The 15,353-nt window shown below is 45.2% G+C and overlaps 1 protein-coding gene across 1 annotated transcript in view; it reads left to right on the top strand.

Moving 5' to 3' along the window:
- Positions 1-15,353, top strand: part of MATN2 (matrilin 2) — a 167,868-nt gene that overhangs the window by 52,314 nt on the left and 100,201 nt on the right. Inside the window, exon 3 of the mRNA XM_031669683.1 lies at positions 9,913-10,482. Within this exon, the coding sequence (XP_031525543.1) occupies positions 9,913-10,482 (570 nt within the window). The remainder of the gene's footprint in view (positions 1-9,912; positions 10,483-15,353) is intronic.

Consider the following 15,353-nt stretch of genomic DNA (forward strand, 5'->3'; position numbering starts at 1 on the left):
AGCTGTCTCCCTTTCTTTGGTTTATGCACTTGATTTCAAACCTACATGCAGGGCTTGACATTTTTACCAATTATACTTCATCTTATTAGTTTCTACTCATTATTCCATCCCTCAGAAACCCTTTCTGGGCCTGACTCTGTTACTCAGATTATTAGCAGTTCCTCCCAGCGTTGTATGCAGTGGTGTAGGGAGAACCACAAATGCCTCCAGAATTTGCAAAAATGTTCGGAAAATGTTACCAAGTGGGAAATGATTTGCTAATGAGTTCACAATATGTCTTAGACCCATTAAGTAATACAGGGTGTCTCCCTAATATAGCAGAAGCAAGTTTTCAGAATATTCCCCAGCGGTTTTTTTCAGAAAATGTGAATAGAGCACGACTGAGTCAAAAGAAAGCTCTAGCTCATCAACTGCCTTCTGCAGTGTCAGGCCTGATGCAATGCTGCAGCTGGCGACTGACTAATAAGGGAATCAGAGAGGGGAGAATTGATTATTTCTTGGCCAAGGACCATGGTGCCTTAATCAAGTGCCCTAAATGCAGGGGACTGCAGGGGAAGTCGCACTGGGGTACAAAACAAGTATAGTCTAAACTACATCTGAAATAGCCTTTCAATTGTCCTTAAGTACTGAGAGCTGGTCACAGTCTGGAGGCACACAGGGACAGAAGCACCTGAGGAGGCTCAGGGGCCGCATCTCGGGTGTCTGTGGACATGCTCTTGTGGGAGCACAGTGGTGGGTGGGATCCCAGTGCTGTGTCGCATGGTCGTCTTTGCTCTCAGTCCATCTGTCTCTCTGTCTCTCTTTGACAAGCTCATGTAGTTCAAGTCTCATAAATCAAATGCTTATAGCTGGGGTTCCCAAGCCCCAGGCTGTGGACTGATACCAGTCCGTGGCCTGTTAGGAACCAGGCTGCACAGCAGGAAGTGAACGGCAGGCGATCATTACCACCTGAGCTCCACCTCCTATGAGATCAGTGGCGACATTCCATTCTCATACGAGCGCAAACCCTATTGTGAACTGTGCATGCGAGGAATCTAGGTTGCGCACTCCTTATGAGAATCTAAATAATGCCTGATGATCTGAGGTGAAACAGTCCCCCTCTTCCCCACTCTGTCCCTGGAAAATTTGTCTTCCATGAAACCAGTCCCTGGTACCAAAAAGGTTGGGGACTGCTGGCTTATTGGATGCAATTTCCTTGTATTCTGATGTGCTAGTTTTATATTCTTATGGTGGAGGATCCATACCACTTTCACGGTTTGATGAGAATATCTCTTCCAATCTTTCTATTTGTTTTGCTCTGACCCCATGCCCACCTGTCAGCCCTCCATCATGAATGTGGTTTTACCTGGAAACTCATGTGCCGACCCTTCACATGGCCAGCCTTGTCTGCCTGCCCTTATTTCTCACTGAAAAAGAATGTTAGCCCTTATAGTCAGACAGTGTCTCATATGATTAGCTAGTTTACCTCTATTCATTTTTTCAGACATGCTTAAAATTGAGTATTTCAATCTTTGTTGCAGAGCACCAGGCTCTAAGACCAGGTTGGTAGAAGGATTCTATTTCATGTGCCAGTTCTGACAGATTGTTTACTGGTACTTGAAGTGCCACGTTGAAAGGATCCAGACTGAGGGGGACAGGGCCAGAATTGATGAACAATATCTGCCAGGGACTGAAGAAAAAGGCATTGCTAAGCTTGCCTTAGAGCCTGAAATAGTCAAACATTCCCTCTCCTCCTCTACCAAGAGATAGTCAACCACTCCCTCACTGTCCTTCTCTCTCAGCTTGTATCATCAGAGACCTCCTTCCAGACTGGCTTGATATGTTTATATTTATCAACAACAGCACACTGTATCTTTTTGGTCTGCCTGCTTCATGTATCCCATTATTATTTGTGTCCCTTTCACAGTCAGAAGTCTTTTCCTTCCTTTGTATCCCCAGGGCCTGACATAAAATAGGTATGTTGAATGACTGGCTCTACGTAACAGTTCTACCTAATTGTTCTGCATACAGGGAATCTGCCTCATTAGGGTCAGTCATTTGCCTCACTGAGATCCATACTACAGAGTTCCCTGGATCCTCTTGATCTGTGCCATCTAGGAATAAAACATACATTTTGCACGCCCCCTTTTTTTTTTCTTCCTTAAACTCCTGCTGGCTCATTATGATCATGGCTTGCTGTCTGTCTCTCTCTCTGTTCTTCTCTCATCATAAAACAGCTTTTTCTCCCCAGTGTCCCTTTGAAACTCTTGGTGAGCTAGTTTTTTCTCTGTCCCTTTAGGAAATTTTAATCATGTTTTTAATCATGCTTCATAGTGTTTTGGGTCACCCTTAGGTAATTTTTAAAATCCTCTGGTTATTCCTAGTTCAAAGAACAGTTTGAGCTCTTGGCTTACTGCTGCTCTGTCCAGCATTACCCTTGTCATAATTGTTGGTGATTTCAATATCCACATGAATCATGAATCATCCTTTAATAGCTTTGAGATTCTTTTCTCCAATATTCTGGTCTTCCACCAGATCTCAACCACTCACTTCTCTCTCTCTCTCTCTTTTTTATTTTCGAGATGGAGCCTCGCTTTGTTGTCCAGATTGGAGTGTAGTGGCACAATCTCAGCTCACTGCTACGTCTAGCCTCCCAGGTTCAAGCGAGTCTCCTGCCTCAGCCTCCCAAGTAGCTGGGATAACAGGTGCCCGCCACCACGCCTAGCTAATATTTGTGTTTTTAGTAGAGATGGTGTTTCACCATATTGGTCAGGCTGATCTCGAACTCCTAACCTCAAGTGATCCACCCACGTTGGCCTCCGAAAGTGCTGGGATTACAGGCATGAGCTACTGTTCTCAGCTAGATTTCAGCCACATTCTTATCTTGACCGTGTAATTATAGTAACTTTAATCCTGCCATAATCTCAGTTTAAATCTATCTTCCCAGCTTACCCCTACTAGTATTCCAGCTCCAACAATTCTGTGACCTTATCTGGACTTTCAGTTAATTGTTCCTGCTATTTTTTCACTGTCTTTCACCTCGATTCCTCTATTTCCCGCTTCCCCAGCTTTAATTCCATAAGGAATCACTGTCAACTACCTTTGCCCCTTTCCTGATTCATCATTCTCGTTTGGCTACATGATAACCCTGGTTACATTCAACTTTTGCCAGCCTTCCCCCATATCTGTGTAGCTGAATGTGGCTGCAGCAAAACATGCAACCACGTGGATTGGTCTCATGTGAATTTCATAACTGCAGCCTTCACGTAGGCCTTTAATGCGGCCTGGAAATCATACTCTAGTTCCCTAATCCCTTCACTCTTCCACTGTCCTAGAAACTGTTACAGTTTTTTTCACTTGTATTATTACATTTTTCATGGTTCTCTTGTTAAGTGCCCACAAACCATCTGCTCGTGGGAACTTTGCTGGGAATTGATATAGAACATCACATTTTCTGAAATCAATTTTCCTGGGTATTTGACTATTGTGCAGACTATAGTCCTTCTATTCCCCACAGCCCTTCAAAGATTGGTGACCTCTCTCTCTCCATCACACCTGTCCCATCCTTCATTCTCCTCCTGACCCTTGCTCCTACTGAGCTCTCCATAAGCGCTTGTCAAGGAGTGAGAATGGAAACCACCCACGGCTTGATTTGCTGGGCTGCTGCTATCCAGGGAGGCAAGCATCTGTTTTCATCATATTATTAATTTTTTTTTTTTTAAGCACTTGGCAGGAGGTAGGCAAGTTTGGGCCATTGCTCTCAGGCCCTGAGTCCAGGAAAGGAAAGAACTGACCCCAGAAAGCCAGTGCAGCCCTGGTGCATCTTGCATATTCTGGAAATGGCAGATCTAAAAGGACAAAATCTTTTCATATTCATCATGAGTATAGCTTGGTGGTTAAGAGTGCAGACTACGGAACCATCACGATGGGTTCAGATCCCAGCTCCTCTACTTCCTAGTGATAAAAGAAAAAATTCAACCCAATTAAATTTAAAGGAGTTTAACTGAGCAATGAACAGGTTGTGAATCGGGCAGCACCCAGAATCACAGCAGATTCACAGAGACTCCAGTACAGCCACGTGGTGGAAGATTTATAGACAAAAAAAGGGAAATGACGTACAGAAATCAAAAGTGAGGTACACAACGGGTAGATTGGCTACAGGCTGGCGTTTTTCTTATTTGAACACAATCTGAACACTCAGCAGTGTATGAATGGTTGAAATACGGCCGCTGGGATTGGCCAAGACTCAGCTATTGTTACAGATGCATACTCCTAAGTTAGGTTTTCAATCTTGTCTGCTTACTAATCTTGGTTGCAGTTTTTCCACAAAGACTGAAATATAGAAGCATGGAGTCATTCTCAGGCCATATTTGGTTCACTTTTACACTAGGTAGGAGAACTCAAGCAAGTTATCTCACCTCTCTAGACTCACTGTCCCCATCCATTAAAGAACAGTAACAGCACCTACTTTCTAAGGTGTGTGTGAAGAGTAAACAAGCCAACACCTGTAAAGCATTCAGAACAAGGCCTGGCGCTAATTAAGTGCTCAATAAATATTAGCTATAAATTACGATTATTTTCTCTTTTGAGTCTCACAACAGTATTGTAAGGTATTATTATCCCTATCTTGCAGAGGAAGAGACTGAGGGTCACACAGGTTAAGGAGAAGCTCAAGATCATTTGGACAGAAAGTGGCAGAGGTTGGGCTTGCGTGGGATCATAGGACTCTAATACTGTTTCACTTAGGATTTCAGAGCCCCCTTTGGTCTCCAGATGAAATGATTTTACCCTTGTCATGGAGATTCATACTCATTACTTCTCCAAATGTGTCCTAACTTCCCTAGGCAGATGGCACCAAATATTTACAGTATGATTACACGGCCTTGATTGAATTTAGCCAGAACGGGAGAGAGGCTGATTAGTGACAAGGCTGCAATCTTGAGAGGAGGAAATAGTTCTGAGGTTGCACATTGTCATTCTGCTGGAGTAGGAATGTTGCTTAAAATTGTCCTGGCTCAGTTCCCTTTCTCTGGAAGGGTAAAAGACACTCATTTGCCCAATACATGGACTTTGGAGTCAAGCTGACAGTACTGGAAGAGCTGTTAACAGAGTCCAGATCATCACTTTATGGTTAGAAGGAGGACGTTTTATTACAGGCCCACAAACCGTCTTCCAACTGTGGCTGAAAACCCTGTCGTGAGAGGCCAGAAGGAAGATCATTGTATGTTCTTCCCCCAGGCCAAGGAGACAGGATGTGCTTCATCAGAACCAATTGTCAGCATAAGAAGAACACACACCAAGGAAATCCATTTCCTGGAAACATCTCTCAACAGTTCCCATGTGGAGAATATGTGAGGCTTTTCACAGCAAATGTTTTAGAGTGTTCCCAGGTATCTGCAAAGCTCCTATCATAATAGCTGGCTGTATTGATAATTTCCTAAGGGTGCCTGCCATGAGACAATGGAAAGGGCATCAGGTCTGACCATGGTGAGCCATGAGGGCCTTGCAGAGATAGAGTCAACCCTCTGGGCCTCAGTTTTCTTTTCTATAAAGTGAGTGACTTGGACTCTGTTGGGACCCCTCCACCTCTAAGAGTCTACTAGTCTATGATTCCATGAATCAAACTTCAGAAGTGGTTATGCTCCCTCATAAAATGGCAAAGATTTGGGTCCTAGAATCTCTGACTCCATTAGCAGGACCACACCTCCTCTAGAACTTTTTGGCTTCGTGTTTGTCATCATCTTTTTGAACTAACTGCTCTGATTCAATCTCTTTCACCTGACGACTTGCTTCCACCAGAATTCCATTTAATTCCACAGATGTTGAATGAAGACTTTCTGTGTTTCCAACTGCATGCCTACAAAGATAAATGAGACTGGTTTCCTAACCTTGGGGAAGTCCAGTGAGATAACAAGGTCAAGACTTTATAGAACTTCTTTTCTCCAGAGAGCTCTCTATTTCTTTGACTTGTGTATGTCCCTAGACCAGTAACATTGACTTCACCAGGGAACTTATTAGAAATGGAAACTTGTGGAATCAGAAGCTCTGGGGTTGTGGTGCACTGGTCTTGTTTTTTTTTTTTTTTTTTTTTTTTTTTTTTTTTTGTTTTGAGATGGAGTTCCACTCTTGTTGCCCAGGCTGGAGCGCAATGGCACGATCTTGGCTCATAGCAACCTCTGCCTTCCAGGTTCAAGTGATTCTCCTGTCTCAGCCTCCTGAATAGCTGGGATTACGGGCATGCACCACCACAACCAGCTAATTTTGTATTATTATTATTATTATTTTTAGTAGAGATGGGGTTTCTCCTTGTTGGTCAGGCTGGTCTTGAACTCCCGACCTCAGGTGATCCACCTGCCTCAGCCTCCCAAAGTGCTGGGATTACAGGCGTGAGCCGCTGTGCACTTGGCCTGGTCTTAGTTTTTAAGAAGTCCTCTAAAAAATTGAGATGCATATTTGAGTTTGAGAACCATTGAACTAGCCCTTTCAGGGACAAGCTATGAGACTGTGGTTCTGAGCCCTCAGGGACCCAAGGAGACATTTTGAAGAAAATTCAGTTACTTGGGCTGCCAGGACTTGGTGTTTTCAACTCAGAATTAGACCTTTCTTGGAACCTCCAACAACATTTTGAACCTTTGTGGTGTTTTTGTAAATGTGCAGGTGTTGTGGAAACCACCCATTTGTTTTGTAGGGAAAGAATCCAATTTAGCACACAATTCTCCATGGAACTTCCAGGCTTCCCCTTAAATTGATTGCGATGCTTGGATAGATACTGACACCATGACTAAGACCCATAATAAAGGCCCAATCCAAGGAGGATCCGCTACTTCCAAAGATCTCCAAAGGAAGAGAGTTCTCAGAGTGCAAGTCTTGTGTGAATTTCCCTCCCTTCAAAGGTGCCTTAATTAATATCCTTCTCCATGGCAGGGTCTAAGCCTGGCCCCTCTTTTCAGCAGATAAAGATTATTGGGTCACATTCTCCCTGCAATAAGTTCAGACATTAAGGGTGGGGCAGGTGTGGCTCTTGGAGAGGGGCCTGCCTGGTTCTTGGGAATGCTCTCCCTTGTCCTCCTTCCCGGGATCTGCAGATCCATCATCCACTGCCCCAATCCAGGGCTATATATAGGCTAAACCATAGGAGCCTTCATGAAAATGAGACACCCCCACCTTTTTTTTTTTCTTTTTTCTGAGACGGAGTCTTGCATTGTCGCCCAGGCTGGAGTGCAGTGGCACCATCTCAGCTCACTGCAACCTCCACCTCCTGGATTCAAGCGATTCTCCTGCCTCAGCCTCCCAAGTAGCTGGGACTACAGGCACGTGCCACCATGCCTGCCTAATTTTTTGTATTTTTAGTAGAGATGGGGCTTCACAATGTTAGCCAAGATGGTCTCGATCTCCTGACCTCATGATCCACCCACCTCGGCCTCCCAAAGTGCTGGGATTACAGGCGTGAGCCACTGCACCTGGCTGAAAAGCATCCCGTTAAGGTGCCTCTTAGGGTGAACTCAGCCCCTGGGACTCAGGGCTTGGCTGGATTTCAGTTCCTCTCACCTCCTTGAGCAGGTGCCTGTGTGCAGCACCAACCACACAGCCATAGCTGTAACCCTGCCCCTACCCAGCCTAGGGCTGGACACGAGTGAGGGCTGATGGAGGGGTGGGCAGGGGAGAAGCTATACATGCAGCCAGCACATGTCGGGAGTTCCCACGTACTGGATCCTTCATCACATCATTTCCTTAAATTCTTACAGCTGCCCAACGAGGTGGATAGTGGTTGCACCTCTGTATGTTTTTTTCTTTTTCTAAATTATGAAAGATTTCAAACCCTCAGTGCTCCCATGTTCTCATCTATGCAGTGGGTATGAGGCTTCTTGCTCCTTTCTCAAAAACTTGTTCTGAAAATCAAATGACACCACAGTGACAAAGTGCTCTGGAAAAAAGATGTTAAAACATCCTGCAAATGTTAGGTTTCATATAGATCTTATCGCTGAGACCTCAAAGGCTCAGTTTCTGGGTCCTCTGTTTTGAGACACTCACCCTGGACTCACCCAGCCCCCAGGGTTATGCGTGGGTATGGCAAAAGGTTGGTTTCTTGCCAGGCTACTGGTGTTTGGGGGGTGCCTCCTCTCCTAAAATCATTAGACTTGTAAGGCAGCAAGGATGAGGTGTGTGTGCAGGCACTCAGGGACGAGTCACAGTCTGGCAAGCTGGCCTGGACAGGATGACCTCACGGGCCTTTCCCACTTCTCATTTTTATGACTAGCTTCACTGTTTCATTTTGGCTTTCTCTCTCTTTCTTGCAGCTGTGGTGATTAGGATTTAGGGCAAGCATTTGGGATCCCTTTTCTAATCCCTTTCAAATCCTGATTCAGCTGCAAAGTCCGGGAAGGGAGGAGAGAACGGGGGGAGGAGGGACCCACCCTGGTGAAAGGCAGTAGCTCAGAATATCCGAGAAACTCCAACAGGAATGTCCAGCCTCCACCCACTGAGGCTGGAGGCCTCTCATCTCATTCAATATCATCCTAATGCTACAAACACAAAAGGGATGAGTTTGTCTATGGACTCAAACCTTTTACAGCCTTCTTGCTTAGATGCTTAAGGCATAAATATGGCAGTCATGATGGTAAGGGAAAGACTTAACATTTGCCTTTTTCCAATTTAACTGTGTCCTTTGTTGAAATATTTCTTAGGTCCCCTTTTCTCCATTTCCACTACTGTCCTGGGATTAGATCTGAGTCCCCCTCTCAATGAGATTAGTCCAGAAATTGTGTAGACCATCCATCTTGCAAACCACTGCCAGACTCTGTTGACTTTTCATTATGTAACTTCCCTATGGGAGAGGTGAGTTACATAATATGATGCTAAGATGCCCCTCACTGGTGGCATCATATACATATTTCTCAGTCTGAAAGGAAAGGTCTTTTTAAACTGGCTTCAGGCCATCTCTCCAACTAATTCCTGCCTGAAACTCCTAGTATTCCCTCTACTACAAGGTCTCATCGCTTATTCTGTTACCCACCACACTCATTCCATCTTGGGCTTTGGTTCATGTGATCCGCTCCATGTGCGCCTTCTCTCTAATCTAATCACCATGCACCTGTAAGGTCAGCTAATGTCCCATCTCCTTGACCCCAGCCCATTCATATCCCTATTCTCTTAGCAGCTATTGTCGGGACCACACAGTTTTCATGACAGTTATTCTTTCATGGTTTTATTAGTTAAGTCTCCACAGGTAGACTGGAAGCTCCTTAACTTTGGACCCTGTCCTAAGCTTCTGTTATATTCTCTGCAGTGCCCAGCCAAGCTTATGTGTCATGCGGTAAAGAATAAAATAGTTTTGACCCTGATCAGGTATTTGGTTACATAAAAACTGCATTGGCGACTTTCTGGAAACTAACATGTTGATTTATCTTGCAAAAAGGATTGCTATCTGATTATAGCCAGTAGTCATGATCTTCCAGCCATGCACAAATATAACCTTATACTTCCATGAGTGGGGAGGAAAATTGATGAAGACTGGAGGTTTCAAAGGTGATCATCAGCCCCAGGATTTCCAACAACAGCTGGTCTGCACTGGGTCCTTAACTCTCTTTTAATGTTTTTATATTTGTATTTATATATTTTTTTAATGCAATCTTGCTTTTGTCGCCCAGGCTGGAGTTCAATGGTGCTATCTCAGCTCACTGCAACCTCGGCTTCCTGGGTTCAAGTGATTCTCCTGCCTCAGCCTCTCGAGTAGCTGGGAATGCAGGTGCCCGCCACCACACCAGGCTAATTTTTGTGTTTTTAGTAGAGACAGGGTTTTACAGTGTTGACCAGGCTGGTCTTGAACTCCTGACCTCAGGTGATCCACCTGCCTCCCAAAGTGTTGGGATTACAGGTGTGAGCCACCACGCCTGGCCTCTCTTCTAATGTAATTGACCACTTCTTTTTCCCCAGAGAGCTCCTGTGAGAACAAGCGGGCAGACCTGGTTTTCATCATTGACAGCTCCCGCAGTGTCAACACCCATGACTATGCAAAGGTCAAGGAGTTCCTCATGGACATCTTGCAATTCTTGGACATTGGTCCTGACGTCACCCGAGTGGGCCTGCTCCAATATGGCAGCACTGTCAAGAATGAGTTCTCCCTCAAGACCTTCAAGAGGAAGTCCGAGGTGGAGCGTGCTGTCAAGAGGATGCGGCATCTGTCCACGGGCACCATGACGGGGCTGGCCATCCAGTATGCCCTGAACATCGCATTCTCAGAAGCAGAGGGGGCCCGGCCCCTGAGGGAGAATGTGCCACGGGTCATAATGATTGTGACGGATGGGAGACCTCAGGACTCCGTGGCCGAGGTGGCTGCTAAGGCACGGGATACGGGCATCCTAATCTTTGCCATTGGTGTGGGCCAGGTAGACTTCAACACCTTGAAGGCCATTGGGAGTGAGCCCCATGAGGACCATGTCTTCCTGGTGGCCAATTTCAGCCAGATTGAGACGCTGACCTCCGTGTTCCAGAGGAAGTTGTGCAGTAAGTCCTGCTTCTCTGTCACTCTTCTAGATAAACCATTAGAATTCATTCATTCATCTTCGGGTGTTCATTCTCTGTTACCATGTCCCAGATACTGCGCTGGCAATGGGTTTTCAACAAAGGCCAAGATAAACACAATGTGCTCCAGGGGCTTACACTTTGACCAAGGAGACACTCTTTTTCTTTTTCCTTTTGAGACAGAGTCTTGCTCTGTCGCCCAGGCTGGAGTGCAGTGGTGCGATCTCAGCTTACTGCAAGTTCCGCCTCCCGGGTTCACGGCATTCTCCTGCCTCAGCCTCCCGAGTAGCTGGGACTACAGGTACCCACCACCATGCCCGGCTAATTTTTTGTATTTTTAGTAGAGATGGGGTTTCACCGTGTTAGCCAGGATGGTCCCGATCTCCTGACCTTGTGATCCACCAGCCTCAGCCTCCCAGATTGCTGGGATTACAGCGTGAGCCGCCGCGCCCGGCTGAAGACACATATTTTTATTTATTTATCTTTCAGAGACAGGGTCTTGCTCTGTCACCCAGGCTGTAGTGCAGTGGCATGATCAAAGCTCACTGTAACCTCGAACTCCGGGGCTTAGGTGATCCTCTTGCCTTAGCCTCACAAGTAGCTGGGACTACAGGTGTGCACCACCATGCTGGCTTATTTTTTAATTATTTGTAGAGACAAGGTTTCGCCATGTTGCCCAGGCTGTTCTGAAACTCCTGGCCTCAAGTGACCCTCCTGCCTCAACCTCCCAAATGCTGGGATTATAGGCATGAGCACCCAGCTGAGACAGACATTAAATATATAATTATACAAATAAGTAACTATAGTTGTCACAGTGTAATGGAGGAAGAATTCAGGACACGATGGAGTGTACAACCCCGGGACCTGACCTAGGCCTGGGTGCTCAGGGAGATTGCCCTGGGGAAGGGACACATAAGTCCAAGCCACAGAATGAGGAACAGTAGATAGACAAAGTTTTTCTTCAGCACATGGAGCTGCCCTGGAATTCCCTAAGTTGGAATTCATGAGTTGGAGTAGGGATAGGAATGGAAAGGCAGAAAAAGTAACAATCTCTCCTTGGATGGTGTGGAATACCATGGCATTTTTGCCCCATGGTGGTGCTGGCGGAGGATGTTTTCTCAGCTGACAAAGAGGTCCAGCGTATATGAGGACCAAGGTGTGGTCCTGGCAGCTCCCTGCCTGTTAAGATTGTAGGGGCCATTCCTCACCTGCCAACTCTTTCTGCAGGAAGATGCTTCTCGGAGCTGCATTCTTCTATGTTGCAAGCTTTCTTCCCTCTTTTGCTTTCTAACCCTCTTTCCATAGGTCTTCTCTCTCCCTTCCTTCCCGCGCACTTTCCAGTTATCTCTACCCCTGCTCCTGCCCCCCTCTTCTCAGCAGGTTGGCCTGCATTCTCTGCAGTTTCCTGCCTCTGTGGCTGCCTTTTTGTTTCTTCCTCCTCCGGGAGGGCAGGGGGCCAGCAGCCCAATCCGAGAAACTCGCGTCCTGATTTGGTAAACAATGTCCCACCCTGACTTATCCATTCCCAGTGGTCCCTGTCCCCTCCAGCTACCATGAATCTTTGATGGGGAAATAAAAAGAAATAATCTATTTTTAAATGTCTATTTGTAAATGATCTATGTGTAAATATCTATTTGTAAAATGTAAAATATCTTTTCCTAGAGCAGGGTGGAGAATGAGCTTTAGAGCCAGACTCCGCACCCACTCCCCAGGAGGGGCACCCGGGAGGGGGTTCTCAGAATGTGACATATTCTAGACCCCTAAGATACAGGCCCCAGGGAAAAAAGGTGTGCTTTTGATGTGTATTACACAAAATCCCCTGCTGAGAACTAACCTCAACAAGTGCAGAGATCTCATTTGTTCTTGACTCCAGAATCAAAAGATTTATTTAAGAAATCAATGCCGTGAAGAAGAAAGAATCTTTTTCCTTGCAATGCCACTTGGAAAGTGTTCAGAAGTGCCATTTCCCTGGCACTGCAGAGGTCGTGTTGTGGTGTGCCATGGCCCAAGTCAGCTGGAACACTTTAATCAGCAGGACACACTGCAAGCATTTCCAAGGTTTATGACTTTAAATGACTTCTGCAGAATTTATGTTTCCCCTTTCCTGAAAATATTAAAAGGGAAATTGGTTCTGTAACCATTTTGACAGTTTATTCATTTGTGTTGGAAAATGTTAATGGAGGGGTTCTTTTTATAATCATTCTGGATTTATCAGAAAATGGAAAGATAACATGATGAGGCTGAGGAGCTACACAGTGGGACTGAGCACCCCCCTCCGCTCCCATGGTGTTGAATAGGATATACCAATGTGGACGTGTCCATGGAAAAACCATCTCTGTGTGCTTTATGGCAAGGCAGCAAAATGAAAAGGCAGTTTGGACTTTTCCTCCCTTCATCTTCTTTGTTATAATCTGGAAGCTCTAAGAAAACATCAGTGTTATCCCATTTGTTCCTGTGGCCTGAGAAATGAATCCCCTGTGAGTGCCCCCATCCACTCTGCAGGAGACACGGCTGCTGTCTCTCCCTGCACTGCACTGCCAGGCTTTGCTCAGCAGACTCAGCAGCAGTCTTGAAAGGCTGAAGAGGCCCCAGGGCCTCTTTATCAACTGCACAGTAAAGACTGCAGTAACTAACATTTATAAAGCACTTTCCCGGATGTTATCGCAGAAAGCCCCGGGAGGCAGCAGCACACTCCTGCCTTCTCTTTTTACAGGTTAAGGAAGTTGCTAAGTGAATCACCTGAAAAACAAATAGCCAAGATATAGTTGGATGCTAATTCCAAATCTCTTGCTCATTTCACTCCTCTTCATGTTGGGAATTATAAATTCCTCTTTTAAGGTAAACTATTTTCTGATGGCCACCTCCACAGTCCAGCCTGGCCAGGTAAACCTACCTTGCAGTTGGCATTCACCTGAAATAGGTGAAACTCTGAAGGGAGCCTTCGTAGGAGGAAGAGGAGCTGACTCTAGCTGTGCAATCTTGAGCAAATGTTTGTGCTCTCTGAGCCTCAGTTGCCTCAACTGTAAAATGAGATTTTATATGCAGAAAGTAGATGAGTGAACAGGTGTTGTAAACGGTAGAGCCCTATTCAGTGTGCACTGTGTTATGTATTATTACAATCAAATACACTGAGGACCGATGGGCTAGGCAGATGGCCTCAGTTTTGATCTGCACTCAGATGATTAGACAACAATGGTGAGCATTTTCCAAGTTGCAGATGACATCTCTGAGGTTTCAGAAGTTTCATTTGTTCCTTAAACATTCATTGAACTTGTAAACCAAAAAGTATCTGAGACAAGTCCCAATCAATTTAAAAGTTTATTTTGCCAAGGTTAAGGACATGCCTGGAAAAAATGAACACAAAATCACAGGAACAATCTGTGGTCTGTGCCTTTTTCCAAAGATGATTTTGAGGGCTTCAGTATTTAAAAGGGAGAGAGGGAGGGCATGGTCACATTACTGAACCCACATGTTGCAAGAGAAAAGGAGCAGGTAGAGGAATAGTCAATTATATAGTCCTCTAGCGCTCAGTAAATCAACACTTTACATAAGATAAGGTGAACATAGAGTAGCTACTTATGGAGATATTTAACCTTTTATCTGTAGCGATCTGCTTAGGAACAAAAGCAAAGGCAGTTTCTTGCATTACTCAGCTTTTAGCTTAATTTTTTTCCTTTTGGCGTAGTGAATTGGGATCCTGAGATTTTATTTTCCTTTCACAAACTATACCCCAATAATAGCTAATCTTCTCCTGTGCTAGGTACTTTTAAATACAGTATTCCATTTAATACTTAAAATAGCCCTTTGAGGCAGGTACTATCATTATCTTTTTTTTCTTTCTAAGAGATAGGGTCTCACTATGTTGTCCAGGCTGGCCTCGAACTCCTGGGCTCAAGCAACAGCCTCCCAAGTAGCTGGGACTACGTGTCACTATACGTGGCTCTATTATCCCTATTTTACAGAACTGGAAATTGTCAGGGTCTGCCTGGGGGCTCCAGGAGAGCTTTAAAGACAAGGTGATACTAATCATTACTAACATTTCTTGATATTAATGTATGCATGTGTTGTTTCAGGCTATTAGCATATGTTAACTCACTTTATTCACACAACAAACCTGTCAAGTAGATGCTATTTTAGTTCCCATTTTATGGAAGAGGAAATTGAGAACCAAAGAGGTTAAATAACTTGTCCAAGATCACACACCTATAAGTGCTGGAGCTTGTTTTTTGTTTTTGCTTATTTGTTTGTTTTGTTTTGTTTTTTGAGATAGGGTCTCACTCTGTCACCCAGGCTAGAGTGTAGTGGCATGATCATAGCTCACTACCGCCTCAAAGTTCCATCCCAGCTTGGACTACAGGTGTGTGCCACCATAAATGAACAATTTTTATTTAAATCTTTTTTTTTTTTTAAAAGAGAAAGAAACAGTGTCTTACTATGTTACCCAGGCTGGTCTTGAACTCCTGGGCTCAAACAACCCTCCTGCCTCTGCCTCCCAAAGTGCTGGGACTACAGACATGAGCCACTGTGCCTGGCCTGTAAGTGGCAGAGTTGAGACGTGAACCCAGGCATTCTGCAGGCAGAACTGAAAATCAATGCTGCATCTGCAGATTGGGACAGGCGGTGTCTGGGTGTGATCAAGGCAGGACCTTTATCATACAGTGAGGAATTGATTAGACTCTGGAGTCAGACCTCGCTGGGTGAGAGTCCTGGCTTTGTCTCTTTGGCTGTCTGGCTGTGAACCTGAGCACAGTGGAGGCTTTATACCTGCAGCCAGGGACTTCCCATACCAGCCACAGCAAGGGGAATCCTGAGGTTGCATTCTCAGGCCACCCCTGAGACCACCAGGGAGAGGC

Source organism: Papio anubis, chromosome 8 (assembly GCF_008728515.1).
Source record: "Papio anubis isolate 15944 chromosome 8, Panubis1.0, whole genome shotgun sequence".
In the NCBI taxonomy this organism is placed as follows: Eukaryota; Metazoa; Chordata; class Mammalia; order Primates; family Cercopithecidae; genus Papio; species Papio anubis.